This window comes from Misgurnus anguillicaudatus, chromosome 25, assembly GCF_027580225.2.
Source record: "Misgurnus anguillicaudatus chromosome 25, ASM2758022v2, whole genome shotgun sequence".
Classification (NCBI taxonomy): Eukaryota; Metazoa; Chordata; class Actinopteri; order Cypriniformes; family Cobitidae; genus Misgurnus; species Misgurnus anguillicaudatus.
The window spans coordinates 6,495,169-6,518,321 of NC_073361.2; the positions used below are offsets into that span (position 1 = coordinate 6,495,169).

The 23,153-nt window shown below is 36.8% G+C and overlaps 1 protein-coding gene across 1 annotated transcript; it reads right to left on the bottom strand.

Annotated features, from left to right (window-relative positions):
- Positions 1-1,335: 1,335 nt before the first annotated feature.
- Positions 1,336-7,336, bottom strand: LOC129426580 (uncharacterized). The gene is made up of 12 exons (XM_055182987.2): positions 7,161-7,336; positions 5,529-5,753; positions 5,268-5,429; positions 5,031-5,166; positions 4,781-4,938; positions 4,181-4,315; positions 3,866-4,082; positions 3,669-3,788; positions 3,408-3,568; positions 3,166-3,297; positions 2,811-3,049; positions 1,336-2,715 (listed from the first exon to the last, which is right to left on the bottom strand). The coding sequence occupies exons 1-12, from the start codon at positions 7,172-7,174 to the stop codon at positions 2,087-2,089; spliced, it is 2,328 nt and encodes a 775-aa protein (XP_055038962.2). The 5' UTR covers positions 7,175-7,336; the 3' UTR covers positions 1,336-2,086.
- Between the last annotated feature and the right edge of the window lie 15,817 nt (positions 7,337-23,153).

Consider the following 23,153-nt stretch of genomic DNA (forward strand, 5'->3'; position numbering starts at 1 on the left):
TGATTGAGTTTTTATGGCAACACATCAAGCTTCACACGTCATGACAGTCAGTAGCATCATTCTCATTCAACATTTTGTAAATTATTTGAACAAACCATAATGAAAATATAAAACTATTATTTGCTTTTTCTTTTTAAATATGACAAAAGTACGCGCAAACAAATTAACAGTAACTAATAAGCAGTTTATGTCGTATATATTCTGTACTGTAATCATATTTTTGTAATAATATAGCAGAATAAATAAACCAGCTAAATCGGCATATTTTTATCAGCATAATATTAGTTGTTATTGTTCAATGGCAGCTTCTATTAAAGGTTTTATAGGATGGATGCAGTTCAAAAACATCTGTTTTGACAAGAAATCACAAAAGCATAATCAGAATTACAACAAAGTTGCTGAGCTCATTATAATCTATGTCCATACCATTTGTGGGAACATAAATTGTTTTAATCTTCATCTAAAATAAATAATCAGATATTCGATTAAAATTTCAAATAACAGTATGCTCTATTATTTTATAATCAGTTTTGACCATTAGTTCAAAACAAGCAACATGATTTAAAAAAATGTGAAAATTAGAAACATTTAATTCAAATAGTTTAGTTGTTATTTATTCACTTTATTTTTATTTTTATTGAAATTCATGTCATAGTAATCTTCAGATTAAAAATTGCTTTTAAAATGTTATATTTTCATAATTTTATCTATTTACTTATTTATTTTATATTCACCGACTGACAATAAAGCTTGCTTCAACTTTAATTAATTAAAAGATCATCTGTGATGGGAGTCACACGGAGACACGGAGTTATTAACGAATATTATCAGATTGCAGCATTTTATCAAGCTTTTCTGGTCTTGTGTCAATTTTTACCGTTGGTTTAAAAGAAGTTTGATATTAACAGTCAGCGTTTTAAGAGATTTTTAAATTAATAAAAAGACAACAACTCGGTTTTCTAAATAAGAGACGCGCAGAAAATGTCATTCATTACACTCATTCACTTCACACAAATATTATTCGTGCTTTAAGGGGTTTATAATTTAGCGCTGTTCCAGCAAACACGTGATTGTGTCTGGCCGAATATTTTTTCTGTTATTCGGATGAATTCGTTATTCGTTTTGAAGCTTCGGGCACATCCCCAGTAAACAGTGTGAGAGTTTAGTTTACAATGTGTGATTTTGAGCATGAAATTAACTGTTTTGCCAGTCTGACTGTTTTTGCCAGCGTGTTGTTGTGTTAAGAGTTTAAGAAAATTGTTAGAAGTATTGAAAAACTGTCATAGCAATCATAACCTGAAACATTTAAAAAATATTGGGTTAACCTGACCACTGATTCCTTTAGCATTCACCATGTACTACTAGTACTTTAATTTAACATGATCATTTTGCATGTGACTACTTTAGGGCAATAATATCTGTTCTGGGTTTAATCCCCAGAGATTTGGATAAAAGTGTCAATGTCAGTACCAAATGCATAAAAATATATAAAAAAATAAATGAATAAAAGGTTGTATGAACCACTCGTCCATCTATGAGTGAAATGTTGTTCTTTCTGTGGCTGTGATGTTCGGCCAAAGACCAAATCAAATCACTTTTATTGTCACATCACCAGCAGATTAAGTATGGGATACACACAGAATACTTTACACGTCGTCTTATAGAACATGCTTAAGCAGATATTCACAATATACATTATACACAAAAGTACAAAATATTAAAAAAAAACTAATATAAAAACTATACCTATATACACATGTATTGTACATATATGATGTGTGGTAGTGCAGATGAATAATAATGTAGATTATTATTTTAAGGTGCAGTGTTTAGTCCAGTTGTTTGTGTTTCGGTGTGGAAAGGGTGCAGTGAATGTATGTAGGGTGTGTCTGCAGGACCGGATGATGCAGAGACGTCCGCCTGAGGGCAGCAGAGAAAGCAGTCCATTGGACCGGTAAATTGTTTGTAAGACCCACTCATCCACCTGACAAAAAGCAGCTTTATGCAACTAGACACTTAGAGGGATATTTGAACGATTTGATGGAGATGTCGATTGAAACAAACTATACCAAGGAGAGCACAGTGCTCACAACCAACAAAGGTCTAAGCCCTCTCCTCTAAAAGACTTCTTCTGCATGCCATAGTCAAAAAGCAGTTCTTCATTTACGTCAATGTTCCTGGATGCTATGAAAAGAATAACATCCCTTTCCTTCCCATCAGACTCCACAGTGTAAGACCTGGGCTGGAGATTGGCACGTTTCCTAGAGTGATTGATAAGGCGGCCAAAAGTCTCCTTGTCCGGGTGGCACTCACAATAAGCTGAATGCGCGTCAATGCACATGTGCTGGTCCTTGCTGTTCTCGTAGAAGAACATAAAGCCAGTTTCCTCCTCACTGGTGTTATGGTGGATCTGCAGTCCCTCTTTGGCTGTGACGACCCGTCCATGGTAATCACAAACGACCTCACCAGCCTGGAAAAAGCGGGTCACAATGATACCCTTGCCCTTCGCTTCAATGTCTGCGATTGCGAGTCCTTTCCACTTCTGACTGCGGACGAGCCTCCGGATGCTTTTGAGGTCCATCGCTGTTTCCACCAACCCTGACGGTTTCCATTCGTTGATGATGCGAGCAGGGGTGGGGATGTTACTCTTCCAGTCCTGCTTCAAGATCCAGGAACTGACTCGGTTCTCAGAAGGAAGGCGTCGGCCAAAGTGTGCTGCAAAGAATGAGAATAGTTTACTCTAACTGACAACTTGGAATGATGTACATACGCCGCATCATACATTTCATTCACAATTAAAAAATACGTACAGATGACGTGCTGCACACGCAGTTTCATTTGTGCCTTCAGCCAACGTTCGTAGAGCTGCCTATGAAATGTAGGCGACATTAGCATGCGCACCTCCTTATCTGGCACTTGCCCGTCCAGCGTCACCGGGTGTGTTTGGAGCAATGCGTTGTATGCTGCCTGCACGTCCATCTGAGTATTGCTCCCGCAAACGGCATCACGTTCTTTGTCACAGACCGTAGGTAAGATATAATCTCTATCACTAAATAAAAAAAAGAAAGGTCAGTGATCACTGTGCACATAATTTAGCTGATGATGAGTTTGAATGAGATAAAATGCTGATTGCTTGACAAATGTAAATATAAAAACAACGCTTACCTTAAGTCACCGGCCATCTTGCTGATGAGCTTTTGTAGTGTACCTTTCATACTGTTATGCTCACATGAAGTCTTAGCAGCAGTCTCAAAGACTTTTCGGGCCATTTGGCTGGTCACAGACTGCAGTTGGTATCTAAAATTCAAGGTTAAACTGTATATTAATATTACATTTCAGACAAGACCTGCTACAGTATAAATAGGAGTACATATAGGAAGGAAAATTAATCATAATGGTTAGCTTACTTGGAGTGAAGACGTTTGAGGTCATTGGAAGCATTGTAGATTGGCTTCCCTGAGGTGGAGACAAAAAATCTGTCTTCTGCTTCCACATGATCCCGTGTCCTCTTAACCTTCCTGAAGCTCAGGAGTTTTGGCCTAACATGCTTAAAGTACAGGTCAAACCACTGTTGGCAAAGTTAAAACAGGAACACAGATTCATTTCTGCTTTTGGACAGGTACTGACATGACATGTTTGATAAATCTCACTTAATTTGATAAACTTACCGACTCCTCCTCCTGGGTAAGGACAAATGATGCCATCTTATAATAAGATGCTCTCTTGTGCTCTTTAACACTCACAACGATACCAGACTCATCACGCTGTCTATTTCTCCACTCCTTCACCTGCACAAAACAACAATTAATAACAGCAATGGTGGAAAAGGTGAAAAGTCAATTTTTTAACAGTAAAGACTACTCACTGTCATGTGCTCCACCACGCCTGGTCGCTGGAGATATTTAAGGATCAGCAGGGCCTCAAGGTAATACACCACAAATGCACACTCTGTCAACTCTGGTGTGGTCGTCACCTTTGGAAAGATCTTATCCATTACTGCCATAAAGTCTTTCTTGGCTCTCAGCAACACAGCCCAGCAGTCTTGTGGTGTCAGTGAATTCTTCTGAATCAATATCTCATTCCTAAAAAAAAAAATCGAATGTATTACCAAATCACAGTGTTGCTTGTCACAGTGCTCACGTATATGTAGTGTCATCCTTTTAAAGGAAATAGTACGTACCTCTTTTTGGTGATCTCTTCATCAGAGCATCTCTTCTGCAAAGACCCAATGTATTTAATGAATAATTTGCAGTCATCATGCAGCCTTTCATCTTCATACTCCAGGTTGGTGTTCATGGTGTGGTACGTGAGAAATCTGTCAGAGGAAGTACAAGTATTCACATGTATTTAACCCAATGAAATGGCCCTCTTCACAACTGTGGTTAAATATAAATAACAAAAATTAGGGATGCGTCGATACCGATAACCGATAACTCTTTATATTTGGGGGCCGATAACCGATATATATAGGCCGATAAATATTCATATTATTTTCACAATGAAAAACTCCCAGACTGCGGACATCTTGCCCGCAACACGTGTCATCTTTGTGCTATGTCACAGAAAGCACCAATCAAAACTTCACATGGCCAGCAATGAGCAAGTGAAGTGGTTCAACAAACCAAAATTATCCATAATTTATCGGCTTTCATTTATCGGCCTAATTTTGCTATCAGACCGATAACCGATAATATTAAAATAAGCAGTTATCGCCCGATAACGATATGTCGGCCGATATATCGTGCATCCCTAACAAAAATACATCAAATACTATCCCAACCTTTTCAGGCTCTTGAGGTAGTTGAGCTGAGTTGATTTGGTCAGCTTGGCATCAGAGAGCTCACTCATGTACTGTTTGGTTTTTTGCCTGTTCTTGACGAAAAGAAGGCTTGGCTCCTTTGGGTTCATGTAATACAGGAACCTGGCCACGTTTTCAACCTGAAAAGAAGATAAGCATTTAAAATTACAATTTAGGCAACATTTAAGCTAATCTTTCTACATAAAGTTATATTAACAATGTTTTATTGTACCTCTTGTTTGAAATTCTCATTGTGGAGGTCTTTCTCCAGGTGTGTGGCAAAGTCCTTCAGCAGTGAATCGTCCAGAGAGTGCTTTTTGTAAAGGCCTTTCTCTGCCATGAGCATCCTGGGATTAGTGTCTGTGTTACTGCAATGTAGAAAACACATTTTGCTATAATAATGCATATTCATGTGACTCGCAAACCAAAACAAACCGCATGACTGAAGCTGTAAAACCAAGATTCTCACCATGGAGAGGTCTCATCACTGCTGACCTCCTCAGATGTCTCCTGTGTCAACGGTGGTTGTGTGGTCGTTCTGGTGGAAGGCCTGATATTGATGTCAGTGTTTATCAGCAGTGGAGGATCATTTGTCACCACCATGTGGTGTCGCTCCAGTTCCTCGATCAGCCTTTAAATATTAATAACATACTGATTCCCTGATACTAAATTTCAGACAGAGACAGCAAGAAATAATGTTTAAAAAAGACAGAAAAGCTCTTTCACCAACCGACTGAGTGAATCAGGATCATTCAAAATCCTATGAAGGTGGTCATAGCTAAAGATCCTGCCAAACTGCAGAATCTCCAGGACGTCTGACTTGGCCTTGTCCAGCACACTTGTGATGGCCTTTGGTGTAGCTTTCTTCATGCAAACCCTGCGTAGATGGACCGACAGAATGGCCTGGGTCTTCTTACAGATGGGACACAGCAGGTAATGTCTGTTCTTGTGGGTTCTGGAACAACATAAAGACATTCTTCATTAAAAAAAAAAAAAATCTAAGAGAAGTTTTGTAACTGTCTCAACAAGTAGGAGATAATGTTTATTAATTTTCAATTGAATAGGGCTGTTAGCCAGTAATTATGTATTATATTGTTAAGTCGTTAATGGCTCAGTTTACGGGTATTTGCTCAATCACTCAAGCACCATCAGGATTGATGTCTCACAGACTTTGGATGAGGCTGTCAGAATAAAGTTTAAATCCAGTTAAAATAAAATAAACACAATCATGCTAATGTCTAAACATTCACTGTAGACATTTTATTAACTATACAAAGTTATTTAACAGCAATGTAACAGTAACTTTTGAAGTATACAGATTCCCACGAAATTACATACCTATAGTCACATAATTTTTTTGATTACTTTTTCGTGATACTGTCACGAATTTCCATCTTTTCGTGATCGTATCACAAATTTCTGTTTGTGTGTCATTGTCACGTGTTGGTTGCTCAACTGTTTTGTCCTATTTTCTTACCATTGTCGCATCGGTTTAGGGTTAGATTTACATAAAATAACATCCTTACCCAAACCCAACTCTATCCCTAACGCCAGGCGACAATGGTTTAAAAATCAGAAAATATAAAAAATAAATCTGAAACAAACAGTATAAACCAATACTTAAAGTGACATCCTAATGCAAACACCAAATCTAACCCTAAACCAAAGCGAAAATGGTTTGAAAACAGACAAAAGCAGTCAAGTAACCAACACGTGACAACGACACACAAACAGAAACTCGTGACACGACCACGAAAAAACCCGGAAATTCGCGACGCCATCACTAAAAAGAATCAAAAAATTATGTGACTATAGGTACGTAATTTCATGAGACTGGGTAGCAAAAGCATCAAGAGAAAGCTCTTACCTTTAACAGCAAATGTTTAATGAAGGGAGAAATTATTTTTACCCAAGAGTTTCTGCAGATTCAGGGCCCACTCACCATCCAAACCAAACCCTCCCTACACCCCAGAAGCATACACACTCACTGTACTTTTATGATCCGAGCCGCTTTTTTTCATTAGGATGCGATTGTTTTAAACAAAACAGGAAGCTCTCTTAACACTGGAACCCATCGTAATGTTAAGTCTGTATTTTTTTATTTAGAGTCGTTTGGTGCGCGATAACAAACAGCCCTCTCACTTGCCTATCATATTGCTTAGTTAACCTGTCGCGTGTGTAGCGTAGACATCACCTGCTGCGCGCATCATAAGGTTTTAACGAGTTCCGCGCCTGAGCCCAAGTGAACAGCCATCCAGCCCACCTCTGCAAGCCGACCAGGGCGCGGTACAGAGCGATCACACTATTCAAACAAACGAGGCTTTGGGGGTCAAACGCACCCGAGCAATTCATGTTGGCTTACCCTTGAGAACCCATTCTTTCAAGATTCAAAGAAATTTGTTAAAATGAACAGCATGAAAACAGATGAAATCCACAATTGAGTTCGAAGGCCTTCTCTAGAAGTAGAAAAACTGGGTAACTGATCTTCTGGTGGTCTCATCTTATATGTCCACCTATCAGCCCCGCCCAGAAACCTGCAGACCTGAGAGAGGTGGAGTCTAAACTCTGGTGGGTTTCATTGGTACACTGCTTCAGTTCAAACTTCTTATAAACTTTAAAATAAGTAAATACGGAAAAGGCAAAGATTTTATTCTGCTTGCACAGATTAACTTTATAATACATTTATATTTACATTACATATTTTTACCAGCATTAGTCAAAATGACTATAAATGTTTAAAAAAGTTTATATCAAACTATTCATCAGATTAAAAAAATACAATCAAACAAAAGTTAACAAAAGTTAGACACATTTGTGTTCATATTTACTTTGTTCAAAAGTTTATGTTGTTTTTTTATAGTTAACACTTGGTTTATTGTTAACTGTTTATTTAATTTTATTGGATTTGCATTACATTATTTACTCAAATTAGTTTATCTTGCATTTTGGGGACAAAGAGCTAACTTATTTATGATAAGTTACTATGGGGTGGTTTCCCGGACAGGGATTACCTTAAACCAGGACTAGGCCTTAGTGTAATTAGGAAATAAAACTAGTTTTAACAAACACGCCTTACTAAAAACATTACTTGTGTGCATCTTTAGGCACAACAAAGGGCGCTGATGTATTTTAAGATATGTCAGTACAAGTTGTTTTGAGTTTGGACAGCTCTTACATTTATTTTAGTCTAGGACAAGTCTAATCCCTGTCCGGGAAACCGCCCCTATGTGTTTAGTTACTTTAAGTTATTTCACCAGTTCATGTTCTTGACGTTAAAAGGGTTTGACCAATTATTTAAAAACAAACAAGCATTTTGCTATCTTAAGATTTAAGTCGTTCTCTGAAACCCTCACAACATTTCTAAACCCCAGTAGGCTACAGAAAATGTACAGTTAATCTCCGCTGTGTAAATGTTACGGTTCAACATGACAGCCTAGACTAGGTTAGTAGATTTCTTCATCTTGGTACTTGGAACTTACTTCATATGAGGTAAAGTTTAGTGCAACAATGCGTTCCTGTAATAATTTTATATAAACATATTTTTTAGTTTTATATTTGCAATAAAAATGAAAAGTTGAAAAGAAACAATAAGTGTAGATTACAGTATTATTGCTTTGCAGCGTTGAACATTAAAATCAATCACGTGACTTTTGCTTATGTAATTTTCATTGTTTGTATACTTTATGGATTAAAAACATATTAATTTTATATTAATTTTATAACATAACGCAGTTGTTGTGCAAATGCATTAATGCAGACTTAAACAAGTCATCAAGTTTTTGGGGCGGCAGTGGCTCAGTGGTTCATGTAGATTGTCTACAAATCGGAAGGTTGGTGGTTCACTCCCCGGCTCCACCTGACGAAGTGTCGAGGTGTCCATGAGCAAGACTTTTTTTTCCAAAACTTTATTTAACAAAGTCAATTTTACAACCAAAAAGGCTTTGTACAAAACAAATAATTTTCTACATAGCAGACAAGCATCAAGCATGGTACAAAAATGTAAACATTAAATAAAAGGACACATGACAAAAAATAAAACAAAATAAATAAATAATAAATAAAAATAAGACACTAGGGGTTTTCTGTAAGATTAAGGGTTTCTACCAGATAACATAGATTCATGGCAGATTTTTTCTTCATTAATTTTAATGACGAGAAATAATTACACAATTCCTTATGAAATATAAGAAACCTTGGAATTGTTCTCTGAAATCTGTTTTTATGTAAGAAAAATTTCCCCAAGAATAATAAGTGAATTAATTGCGTCCATGAGCAAGACACCTAACCCCAGCTGCTCCCGACGAGCTGGATGGCGCCTTGCATGGCTGACACCGCCGTCGGTGTATGAGTGAGTGAGTGAGTGAATGGGTGAATGTGAGGCAAAAATTGTAAAGCGCTTTGGATGGCCATAGGTCTGTTTAAAGCGCTATATAAAATAATGCAGTCCGTTTACCATTAAACAACAGAGCGCGCGTAAAAACAAAAATGGCATTTCAGAAGTAAATTGTTGCCAATATGTTATTAATCTGATTGAATGAATTGATATTAGTGTTTGACATAAAAGTTATTTAACATAATTATTTGATAGTTTTCACATGAGCACATGGGGCTCAGATTTTTAGATTGCCAAGGAAAAGACTGTGAACGCTCTATATTTGCTGCTACCCAGTTGCACAAATGTCTGTGAACTGTGCACACTGTGTCCCTTAAAAATTGGTGCATGACGCCACTGAGCGCTTATAACACTATTTTAGTATCTGTAAGATGGCCTGCGTATTAAAAACAAACATAGCGTGTATAATCTGTCAATATGGTGGCACACTGGCACTAGTACCGTATGTAGGGGAAAACGTTCGTTGCAAACCTCTGTTTACCTTTCACACTTTCACTTTAAAAACGGCACGTAACTTTCATTTCATTAGTGGCGAAAACGTTTATCACAGTACTGCGCCTCTTTTGTGTGTTTGTGTTATGAATAAATTCTTAAAACCTGCAGATCTATTAGTTACACAACAGCGACATTTTTTACTTTTAATACCTAAAGTCATAAAGCATCTTTAATATTGAGCTCCCTATCCTATAGGTCTGCAGATTGGTCAATTATGCAAACTATGGCCGATTTACACTTCCAGTTGTGAATGATTATGTCAATGGATTGTTTCTTTTGTAATACAAACGTAACTGACTGTAAATAGCTGCTCATTTTTATTCTTTTGTCTGTATTCTGACACCCATCTTCCTTCTCATAAAAACAACACCCTGAGAAAAAAATCTTTATAATTATATTGCAAATGCGCTTTTTCTCCAGTAGGTTGGTAACAAACACTTATTTCAAAACCACATATTTAGAATGATTTTCCGACTAATCACTTTCAAAATAGATTTTTTACAACATTGTTTATGATATTATAAAAAGTCAGATAATTACTGAAAGCTTAAACGTAAGCTAACTGGAATAATTAATACTATTATAATATTAATACTCGTGTGTGAACATAGTCATTTATAAAACACAGTCAATTTTAATTGACACATTACCTTTACTGTTATTATAGTATTTATTTCTCATAAAGGTCCAGCAAGATGTTATCACATTAAGTGTGGCTACAGACACAACTCATCTTTCAGTGCAACACAAATTACCTCACAGGCTGGTGCAGTAAGGGGAGGAGTGAATTATATAAATTTTCTATCTATACCCAATGTAAGCAATTGTATTGTAAAAAATATATATATTACTTATTATAAAGTAATCCGTTACGGCCAAAGGAGATGATAGAAATGCCTAGTCATAATACAGGATATCGCAAATTTTTATATTAGTGTAAATAACAAGGACAGGAGTAGCTACTATTTACTCAATGAACAAGAAATAACGAAAAGAGGGAAAAATAAATTCAACGTCTGCATTGTAAAAGAATGGTAAAAAAATAAGTAAATTTTATTTATATAGCACCTTTTACAAGCAAGAAGTCACAAAGTAGAAATAAAACTAGAAAATCAAAATGTAAAAATAAAGTAAAAATGAAAGTGAAAGTAAAAAATTGAAACTGAGACATGCCTGTCAAGTATGCAACACATACTCAAAATGTGACCTCCAAACCAAACTCTATGGCCAGTTTACAAAGTCAGAAAAACAACATTCACATGAGGAAACGTGGATCTATTAACAAATAGTGAACAATTAATAGTAGTAATGAATTAAAAAAAAATAGTAAGTGGTCGCAATCAATTTATTTAAGCTACATTTAAACAAAAACATTTTTTGTTTTGTTTTGTATTTCTATTTATTTATTTATGTTTGTTTAAATGTAGCTTAATTCAATTGATTGCGACCACTTACCTTAAAAAATTGAGTAAATTGAATGAATATTTTTTTTAGTGTAATAAATTTTATTCTAAAAGCCAGAGCTGTAGTTGGTTTAAGCTGGTGGTTCAGCAGTTTTTTCATAATTAATATTTTAACAACATCAACCATCAACCAGTGAGCAGCACTCAAACCACAAACAAAGCAAACAAATCAAATATGCAGTATGGGTCAGCTGGTTTTAACTGATGGATCAGCTGGACCAATCTGAACAGCTATAAATGAAATCTCATTTGTTATTATCTTTGTTATTAAATATTGAGGACAATACATTTTTGTATGTTTTTGTCATTTATTTTTGTGGGCTTTTAATTCAATCTGTTTGCACTTCTCATCTCATCTCTTCTCTTTTCTTCTCTATTTCCCTCTCTTTTCTACTTACATTCTTTTCTTTCTTTTACACTATCATTATTGTCTTTTACAATTGTCAGGTGAGTTTTTTTTTCAATATTTTAGCACAACATCCATCTGTGTAAGTTTTACAATTTACATATTTAATTTCTTGTTGGTTTAATACAGAATGCATACAGTTAACACAGATATAAAATGCTTACACATAAACTCAACCAAGACCAAAACAATAGATTTACAAATGCTTTCACACTGTTTGTCAGAACAGATAACACCTTGTACTAAAGTCAAAGTGAACAGCTGTTTATATCAATTGGAATGCAAATGTATCCCTTTTATTTTATTCCATTGCTAATAAAAAAATCGGATTAAAGTTATGTGAATAAATCACAGCTGATTCCCATCTAGAAAACACACTCAGGTTCTTTTAATCGTGTGATTATCACTGTTAACCCAGAAATTGTCTTTACTCAAACAATCAAGGAAAAATCATTAATATTTTCTGTTTTGAAGCCAAAGCTTAAAAAGTTTAGTTGATTTAACTGTTAACCTTACAAAATCTATTAAACTAAAACATTCAAGTAAAATGAACTTAAAATTATTAGTTCATGTTGTGAGGAATACCCATAATCCTTTGCGCCTGACTATTTTGATTATTTTCTGCTTTTTCACAAATTAAAAACTGATAAGAACTGATAAGATCAGTGTTTCCGTACATGAACCCTGTTCAAAACATTTTATTGTATTTCTCTCCACTGTACTTACAATGTATCTCAAAATACATTTTTTGTGTGTTTCTGTGGAGAATCACGTTTATTCAATGATTGACTTAAAGTCAGTCATTAATTTTTGTTATAATACCATTTATAACATCAAAAGTAATATAAAGTGATAAAAACTAAAGTTATATGCAACAGGTTTCCTCACACATTTCTAGTAATGTCATCTAATCTGGGTTAAGAGTGCAGGAATATTGGAAGAAATTAAAACATTAAAATTAATTGTTATTTCAACCAGGCAAAATCAACTTTTTTAGGGCAACGAGTTTCCATAATTTTTTTAAGTTCAATTAACCTGTATGGGCTTACAGTAACAGTAAAAGAGACCTCTTTTGGTCAATCTTGGGGAAAAGGAAAAATATAGAGCACAAAAATAAATGATAAAGAGTCAGATGAAGACGAGCACCAGGAAAAGGGAGGGGTGTTCCTCCAGTCCATCCTGGATGTAACGAATGTTGCATGACATCACAACTGAACACTGTCAAGGGTGAATAAGGACGATCCCGCAGCTGGGTTACAGTTAACCCAACATTTTTTATATTTGACCCAATTACGGGTTGAAAAGTGTATTTAAACGGGTTTGAGTGTAGGGGTCGATTGGGGGAACTTGGGGCACAAGGTAATATTTTACCTATTGTTCATTATTTTATTATTATAATTAATATGATCAGGGCTGTTTCCATATTGATGCCCTAGGCGAAACCCCTATTGGCACCTCCCCAAATAAGATATACCATTTTACATACATTATTTCATACACAAAAACACAAATCATGTAAACATCATGTGACCATGTAACACTCAAATCCTAAATGCATTAAATTCAGCAAACAATACTATTTCATTATATAATACCTTTTTCATTAGGCTACATTCTCAGCATGCACAAAAAAATTCTTGCCTGCCTATTCATATCTAATACAATTACTCCCTCTAGTGGGCATTTATCAATTAGCAACGTAATAAGAGAACACAACACATTTTAACCCCTTGTTGGCAAATATTTTTGACCCAAGTGCCACATCATGTTTTGAAATACATTTGAAGAGCTGCATACTATGTAAACAAATGTAGCTTTATTTATTCCAAATGAACACTCAATTATAGGGGAGAGCGGGGTAAGTTGTCACATGTGTAAGTTGTCACACTGTTCATAACTCCAACACTACAGGTTTTATCTCAAAAATAGCCACTTTGTGTGACATAGCCACTTTGTGTGACTTATTCTATAGTCAACTTTGTGTTCACATGTGGTCAAAATCTAATCTGACGTTAGCACAATTTTCAAATTTTTGCTTAAAAGTAAAAAAATCTGCACTTTATATTTTATACAATACAACTTTGTTAGGTATGAATGTTAAAAACTATTATTTTGCATAAAATAGAGGGGACAGTAACATGTCTTTTGATATGTTGAGCTAACCCTGAGATTTAGCCAACATTAGCACACATGTCAGTTTGGGGCAAGTTGCCGTAATGATATTGGGGCAAGTCATCACATGCTTTTCACACTGGAAAGTTAACCCCGGGTATATCCTGGGTTATCTGTTTCACGATTCACCAGGGGTTAAACCCGGGTAGTCATAATCTGACGTTTCACTGTGCATTCCTAAACCCTGGGTCAGGTGTCTGAAACCCTACCCCTATCTGTAATTATCAAGCAACCCTGAACACCTTGATTAGCTGCATCAGCTGTGTTTAATTGGGGTCATAACATTTTAACCCTGTTAAAAGGGGGGTGTTATGAAACCCTGCTTCGATATACACTGCATGCATTTGGCACTGCAATGCGAGTACAACCCCTCAAAGCAGGACTAGCAGGGTTTCAAAACCCATGGAGTAATTTTAGGGATAACCCCCGCTTCTAAATTAGGCTACAAGCAGGGTTTCATAGGGATAATTTCGCTTCTAAATTACAAGTGTGAAACGATCCTTAACCTAGAGTTAAAAACATGGTTTAGAACGAAGATAACCCAGAGTTAAATGTATACTCCACTTAGGCTTATTTTCCAGCTCCCCTAGAGTTAAACATTTGCTTTTACCGTTTTGGAATCCATTTAGTCAATCTCCAGGTCTGGCGGTACCACTTTTAGCATAGCTTAGCATAATACATTGAATCTGATTAGATCCTTAACATCGCACTCAAAAATGACCAGTGTTTCGATATTTGTGCAGCAGGCGCAATGATATTACGCAGCGCCTGAAAATAGTCCCCTTGGTAGCTTTCTTTAGGAGGGAACTATTTTTGGGCACTGCGTAATATCATTGGGCCTGCTGCAGCCATGTTACGGCAGCAAAGTCCTTGATTATACTGGAATGAGAGTATAATTTCTAGCCATATCGGCCTAGAAAATCGCAACTTTTAATTTTCCATCAGTAGTACACAATGTACAGAAGAGTCAAGTTTTAAATAGGAAAAATATCGAAACTCTTTTGTCATTTTTGAGCACGATGCTTATGGTCTAATCAGATTCAATGGATTATGTTAAGATATGCTAAAAGTGGTATCGCCAGACCCGAAGATCGGCTGAATGGATTCCAAAACAGTAAAACTCAATTATACTCTAGGGGACTTAGAAAATCAGCATATTTTTTTAAAAAGTGGAGTCTCCCTTTAAGCGCAGTGTGAAAAGCCATAGAGTTAATATTTCCAGTTCTGGTTTGAATTTAAAAATTTAAATAAATAATCACAGTTAAGTAGTGCTCTTCTTTTTAGATAATCTTAATTTACCCGCTGATGAGGCAAATTGTCACAAGTGAACATTAAGCACTATTCGGACGACGTTTGGGTTTCTGTGATTTTATGTACCGATTCGGAGGGGATTAAAATGATGCAGGCTATTCCAGAGATGGGAGTGTCTGTTTCATGCATTTGGGCGTTACAGAAGATCACGTGCTCTGGATACTCTTGTTTGTAATGTTTAATATTTAGTTTTAAATGTAAAATTATTACAGAACATGTAATTTATTAATTTAATTTTAACAAATCAAAAGAACTTATACAAATCCTACTAAAGTAGGATGTTTTATATAACGGGCTGCTTATAATACACTCAAAGAAATCAAGAAATAATGATTAATAACAATTTCATTATCTTTATTAATTAACATTACCATTCCGGAGTTTAACAAAATTGTCTTAACAATGTTTGATATTCAGCTCGTCTTGATTTAATTATTTTATTTCGCCAAATGGAAAATAAACATCCATATCTAAATAAATGGGACTCAAGAAGTACAATATAAACGCGTTAGTAAGACCTTAGATCACGTTGGCCAAAACACGAAATGAACCGCGTTTTCAAAAGATAATGCGGGCAAACACAGACATTTGCATCCGGACGGGATTAAGTTTCTGAGAGGACCTCTGAGTTCGGCGAAAAACAGTAGGTAAATTGCTCTGGATTTTTTTACGGTGGTCGTCAGAGAAAAACACAGACATGGCTGATTCGGACGGGATTAAAAACACAGAGGACCTCTAAGAAACACGATTTTCTCAGAGGTCCCCCTGTAAAACTAATCCCGTCTACAACTCCGTAATGAGATAAGATATGAAAATGTAATGAATACAACATATGTGCCTAAGACTTCCTTCTTTCATTTGGTATGATATTTATACCATATAATGTATGGTGCTCAGTAAATGTTAGACATTGTGAAAAATGTGACAACTTACCCCATTAGATCAAACCACCATTAGATCAAAGCGTTCAAATGTCAATTTAAAAATTGGTTCTGTAAAAAGGATACAATTATTTTTTTCCTTATAAAACTTTAATAGCCAATGAAAAATACATTTTGTTAAACTGCTTTGATGAATTAAATGCGTTTAAGATTTGAGTGTAAGATAATCACATAACTTTTACAAGATTTGTGTTTTTGTATGAAATATTGCTTGTAAAAATTTATTATCTTGTTTTGGAGGTGGGGGGCACCAATAGGGGTTTCGGTTTGGGCGTCAAAATGGCTAGAAACGGCACTGCATACACATCTTCTTCACTTCATTTGCAAAAGTTAAGGTCAAACTCGTCGACTTGTGTTAGGCTATTTGCATTGACCTGATGCAAATAACACAATTGCTTCGTTTGCCTTGCTTTTTTGCCATGTTTGACTTTGAGATTTGAGGATGCACGCAGAGACTATTTACATAAACCCCATCTGCAGCCCCAACTTTCTTACGCCCATGCAGCTAGCGAAATACAGTTGTAGTGATACTTGTCACTACAACTAAATAATTGGAAAACATTATAGGGTTAATTATGAGTGCTGAATGATTATAGATTAAATTCTATAATTATATTTATATTATTATTATTATTATTATTATTATTATTATTATTATTATTATTATTATTAATAATTACTACATTCATATATTATAAATATTATTATAATATATAATAAACCTTCAGAAATCTTCACTTATTTGTGCCACTGTATTGTATGCTTACTAACAATGTGATTTCATGTTTATTTGTACAACTCCAAAAATGTATACAACACGGTTCACTTAGCTTCTGGTTAGACTTTAACTGCATTTCGTTGCCTTGTATTGTAATTACAATAAAGTTAATCTAATCTAATCTAATCTAATCTAATCTAATCTAATCTAATCTAATCTAATCTAATCTACTAAAGTGTTATTTAAAATTAGTAGCATGCATTCATGGTACACTTGCATGCTAAAATGCACTCAAAGGGTCTTGCATGCTAAAATTCACTCAAAGGGTCTTAAAATAATTAGCCACAAATCTAACATAAGACTCCATTGTGCAGAGGAAAGACGATTTGTTCCTGTTTTTTTTTTCTTTACAGAACAATCGCATAATGACATACGCGTGCTCATCATAAAAAAGCTATTTTCTTAATTCCCTCAGCACAGGAGTGTGTATTTTTTTTCTTTGTTTTGTCTAAAATGGACAAACATTGTTTGCAAAAAGTGTAATATGAATGCATGCCTTATGGGAAGTGGAGATGGATTCAATCGTGCTTATGCACTGTCCAAGGTATCTGAGGTCCACCCATCTGCATTCTGTTTCCGCAACTGACTCTATGGCCGGTTTAGCTATGATGCAGCATAACAGAACAGGAAGAACCGCAGTTAACCATGTCCTTTTCATCCACAACTTCTTCTTTAGGTAAATATTTTATGGGAAACGTATGTACATTTTTGGAATTGCGAATAAATAGCACACCTTTTGAAAAGCCATGCAAAAAACTCGCCAAAGTCTGATTCTGCGTGCAAACGCAAGTCGTTTTCGTCCACTTAATACCGCGCATCTTTTCGTGCCATTTATGTATTGGTTTCTCGTTTTTTTTCCTTCTTTTTTTTAAACTTGTTGCATGGGTATTGTGGTTAGATTTGGGTTATTATGTAATTTAATGTATAGGTGTCTCCTTTTTTTGTCATTTTTTTAAACGGGCTTGGAGTTGGGGTTAGATTTGGGTTAGGATGTCATTTTATGTAACAGAAAGTGGTTCTAACAAAAAGATGCGTAAAGGTATTAAGTGAGTTGGAAAGACTGGCGTATCATATGCACGCAAAATTGGACTTTGGCGTATGTATTGCACGAGTTTTCAAAAGGCGTGCTATTTATACGCAATTCATGAGAATGGGCTCTACCTAACAGTGTCTATTATCAGTTCACAGGTTCGGACATCAAAGCAGTTTTCTAGTACTGTTATTTATTTTTACATTGTCCTGTCTGGTAAGTTTAATTATTAAATATCTATTATTTTATCTTAGTCGTGCTTTAAAACAACGTCGGTATTCAAAATTATACGTGATTCCGGATTTAACATTTTTCTGCAAGCATTCATTGATGGGTGATTCTCTGAATTGGGTGCCTTTTGGGTCATACTTTTTTTTAAATATATACCTTAAATAGTTATATTTTTGATCATTTCATGTGATAGTGGATTAGTCAAACCTTTAAGAAAATACATTTTCCCACCTCAGGCATAGAAATTCTAATCAATATTGAGTGTTTTTTTCCACTTGGACTTGGACCCTGTTTAAATATGATTTAAAAAGATTTTCAAGTAAATTCTTGAAGCTTTTCAATGAGATGTCCCTTGTTTGATATCATTTATTGCATGTAGAATTTTTTTTTAATACTCACCATTTGAATACCAAATCAGGTCATGAAAACTGTATCTAACATTGGTCTTCATATCTTATCACAAAATATGCATTAACATTAGAATTTAATCAGGCTTTCATATTTTTTCAGACTGTCCTGTAAATGCTGCATACAGCAAAACAAACATTGACCTAATTTGTCGTTTTATCACCAAAATATTAATAAAATGATCAAATAACAGGGTTGAACTCAGCATAACGGGGTTGAAAATGATAACAGGATTGAAGTTATGATCATTATTTAATATAGCATGGATTTCTTACCTGTAAAATTAATGATATCACATTCAATAAAATTGTATTTTATTAAAGTTGTCAAAAACAAACAAACATTTTAGTAAGTATTTAACATTAAATCAAAAGCATTAAGGATTATTTATCACTCACAAACATCAATCGATCTTTCCATTTGTTTTTATTGAACATAAAATACCATAATCGATTATTTCTAACAGGTCACATCACAATATATCAAGTCTACAATTGAGTACTCTACTAAAAAGTGTCAAATATTCAACCCCGTCACAACGATTCAACCCTGTTATAATAAAAATGTGACGGGGTTGAATGTGACAGGGTTGAAGTTTTTGGCTAACAGTAGCTGTAACTCCATACTTAACTAAGACAGTAGCATCACATGGCATTTAGGAAATCATACAAGTTTAATGTTTTGCAAAACTATTATTCAATTTTTCTTAAACCGTTGTTTACTATCATTTAGTAATACAACAGAGTTGAAATGTTGAGCCTGACAATCTTAATCTGACAGTGAAAAACATGAAATAAATGTAAGAAAAGATTCTGACACTTGCCTTTCTTTGCAGCATGTTCTTCAAGAGACTTGTGTGATATCACTTTCTGGGTGTGATGCCACAGGGATTGATCCGTTATTTTTATAGGGGGGTAAATAGTATGGCGTGACGGGGTTGAAAACAAACTGGAGGACGTGTATAAATATTGCAATTTCATATATAATTAATGCATTTTTATATACATATGTATATTTTAGTTAAAGTAAACCCACGTATGATTAAATTAGCAGTAACTATTTTGCATTAATTGCAGTTTTTATTTGTTTGATATTCAATGAAAATGTAATGATGGTTAGTGGGGACATGCAAGTATGCTTGTTGTCTACTACTTCGGCAACCCATATCTATAAATTAAAATAAAATAAAAGCATTTTTTGTTGCATTATAATGCAAAGGCACCTGGTTCTATTAATTGATTGCGTTAAAATGCATTTTGTGATTTCCTTTAATTAAAAATCTTTGAAGTAAGTTTGGGGGACTTGAAGGGCACCCAATTCAGAGAATCACCCTGATATGTTAACACATGCAGATGCCAAATGGTATTATGTTTTAACACGCAGGCTACTCGTAATATTGTCGACGTGTGCATGGTCACTGCTTTCTGTTGTTTGATGTATGTATAAAAGTAGATTATTATATTCTAACTTTAAATATTGATGCAAACCCCATTAAAACCTGCATGCTATCGCTTACCTGCGATACATAAGCCTTTTTCTATTTCATACTTCCAGACCACCAGAGGCGTAAAACAGAGTGGAAATATTGATTACGAGAACTTAATTGATTGGTTGTCATCTCATGACCTCATGACGCCTAATATAAAGTTTTTCACAACATCATGAACTTTCTCTTTTTCATTCTCACTTCGCAAAGAACTTCGTTATGGTGTGCAGAGTGTGTGCAGCTTACTTGGGCTTGGCAATTTGCTTCCCACTTAGCTGTTTGCAAGATTGGCTGAATTCACCTAAATATATGTGGATTATCTTTGGATATCACTGGACTATCGTGGGTTTGTTTATTGAAATTACATCAACCAGTGAGTACCTATTGGTTTCCAGGGTTCCTTCGTGTGGTGCACGTCAGAATTACTGACACCTCGGCTGAGTCGCCGGACAGGTAAGCCAGTGTTGGATTTTTTATGGCAATTTCTTCAATGGCGAGTACCTATTGGTTTCCCAGGGTTCCCTCGCCTAACACTTTGGCCTCTCGCATCAAGTACCCGCGGTTTTCCTGGGTTCCCTCGTGCGACGCTTTCACGTTCGCCTCCGTAGTGACGTTCTACCGTGTCAGCGGCTTTTATCAACGCACCTGTGCTTACGATCAATGGGCCGTTTATCGGAGTGGACATTATGGAGTTGGCATTTTGTTCTCAGTGTTTGGCTGAGATGGACATGTTAGACGGGCATGAAGAAGGAGGCGATTTGATGTGGATTACTGGCTGGGTGAAGAACTACGGATATTGTGCTGGACTCGACTTGGAGATAAGTGAGAAACTATATATGCTGCAGTGTCATTGGATCGCGACACCTACGCCTTCACATGCTGTTCTCCTGCCCCCTGTCGCCTACTACTCCAGGTCTCCGAACCCAGGCTGAAGTTGTGATACTGACCTTAGTCACTGTGAGTGTGAAGAGTGCGGTGGGTGCTTTTTATTGAAGTGAGTACACGTGGAGAATTGCTGTGCTGTGCTGTCCTCAGTGTTGTCAGTATTCATATTCTAGTCTGAGGAAAGAGCCCTGTGTATGAGGAGTCAAGTGGTGGCATCGGACGGGCGTTTCTTACCTGTGTATGATCAAAGGACTGGTTTCATCCTCCTACGCCTGTGTAAAGAGGTCGTATGTTCTGCTGCGTAAATAGTGTAGTTGATAAACGTGAGTAAAGTGGGTGTTCTCTGCTACCAGCCACAGGTCCCGAGCCAAGGGCTCGTATCGACGTTGGACTGTCTTCACTGACTGTTGGAAAGTGAAAGTGTCTGGGAGCCCCCCTTAAGTCTGCGTGCAAGTGAAACGTTATAATTGGATGATTCAGTGTGCCACCAGCCGTTGTAAGTAGAGCTTACCTGAATACTCACTTTTAAATCCTCTTTGCCTGTCCAAGCTAAAGCCCAGTGTGCCACCAGCCTGTTGTAAGTAAAGCTTACCTGAATACTAACCTGTGAAGCCTCTTTGCCCGCCCAAGCGAAAGCCCAGTGTGCCACCAGCCTGTTGTAAGTAAAGCTTACCTGTGAAGCCTCTTTGCCTGCCCAAGCTAAAGCTCAGTGTGCCACCAGCCTGTTCCTGTTGAAGTAAAGCTTACCTGAATACTAACGTGTGAAGCCTCTTTGCCCGCCCAAGCAAAAGCCCAGTGTGCCACCAGCCTGTTGTAATTAAAGCTTACCTGAATACCCACCTGTAAATCCCATTTGCCTGCCAAAGTTAAAGCCCAGTGTGTCCCCAGTCTGTTGTAAGTGGAGCTTACCTGAATATTATCTGTGAAGCCCCTTGCATGTTAAAGCCAAAGTCCAGTGTATGCACTGTGTGTTGTGGAAGTTAAAGGCCCCGTATTCGCCCCATACACCCTCTTGCTGCCCACGTTAAAGACCCCGTATACATACTTCCCTTCTGCCCACATTAATGGCCCAGTATATGTACTTACCTGCTGCCCACGTTAAAGACCCCATATACATACTTGTTTGCTGCCCATGTTAAAGGCCCCATATACATACTTACCCTTTGCTCACGTTAAAGGCCACGTATACCTGCTTGCTGTCAAAGTTAAAGGCCCCAGATACATACTTACCTGCTGCTCAAGTTAAAGGCCCCGTATACATACTTACCTGTTGCCCCAGGTTAAAGGCCCCATACGTCTTCCTGTCGTCCAAAGTCAAAGGCTCTGTATATCTGCCTGCTGATACAGTTAAAGGCCCCGTATATCTACTTATTTACTGTCGAAGTTCAAGGTACTCACCTGCATATCGGTTGGCCCCATATTGGAGTGGTGATAGCAATCCGCATCCCCCCTTGGATCCCTGCTGTGTCACAAACACGGAAGGACCAGTGGATGAACCGTAAGCCTTGGGCAAAACTTCAGTGAGTGTGTTTCTCTGCATGAACTTACCATATACATACTTACCTGCTGCCCATGTTAAAGGCCCCGTATACATACTTACCCGTTGCCCACGTTAAAGGCCACGTATACCTGCCTGCTGTCAAAGTTAAAGGCCCCAGATACATACTTACCTGCTGCTCAAGTTAAAGGCCCCGTATACATACTTACCTGTTGCCCCAGGTTAAAGGGCCCATACATCTTCCTGCCGCCCAAGGTCAAAGGCTCTGTATATCTGCCTGCTGATAAAGTTAAAGGCCCCGTACATCTACTTATCTACTGTTGAAGTTCAAGGTACTCAGCTGCATATCGGTTGGCCCCATATTGGAGTGGTGATAGCGATCCGCATCCTCCCTTGGATCCCTGTTGTGTCACAAACATGGAAGGACCAGTGGATGAACCGTAAGCCTTGGGCAAAACTTCAGTGAGTGTGTTTCTCTGGATGAACTTACCTTTGCATATTCAACTGTTACTTCCCTCTTGTGAGTCCAGGGCCAAAGGTTGTAAGGAAGACACCTGATGGTACCTGGTGAAGTGAGGACGAAAGGAAATCAGGACCACTTACCTGTATACACAAGGCCTAGCCAAGGACATACCCTCTCCTGCCCCCTCGAGTCCTGGAGGACAAGTTCGGGCATCTGCGCCCAATTCCCCCAACCTCTCCTCTGACGACGGCAGCCCTTTTAGAACCTTTCTTTTTAAATAAATAAATAAACCTGGTTAAATTTTATATCTCCTTGTCTGTCTTGTCATCGGGGTGCTTTGGGACCTCCTCGGGGTGGAACTTGACGGAGGAGCGAGACTCACGTTAGGGGTGGTC

Coding starts and splice junctions, on each gene's coding strand:
- LOC129426580 (XM_055182987.2), bottom strand. Junction 4,083..4,180: donor GAAGAGATCACCAAAAAGAG/GTACGTACTATT, acceptor TTTTTTTTTTAG/GAATGAGATATTGATTCAGA. Junction 2,716..2,810: donor GCGTGTGCAGCACGTCATCT/GTACGTATTTTT, acceptor CATTCTTTGCAG/CACACTTTGGCCGACGCCTT.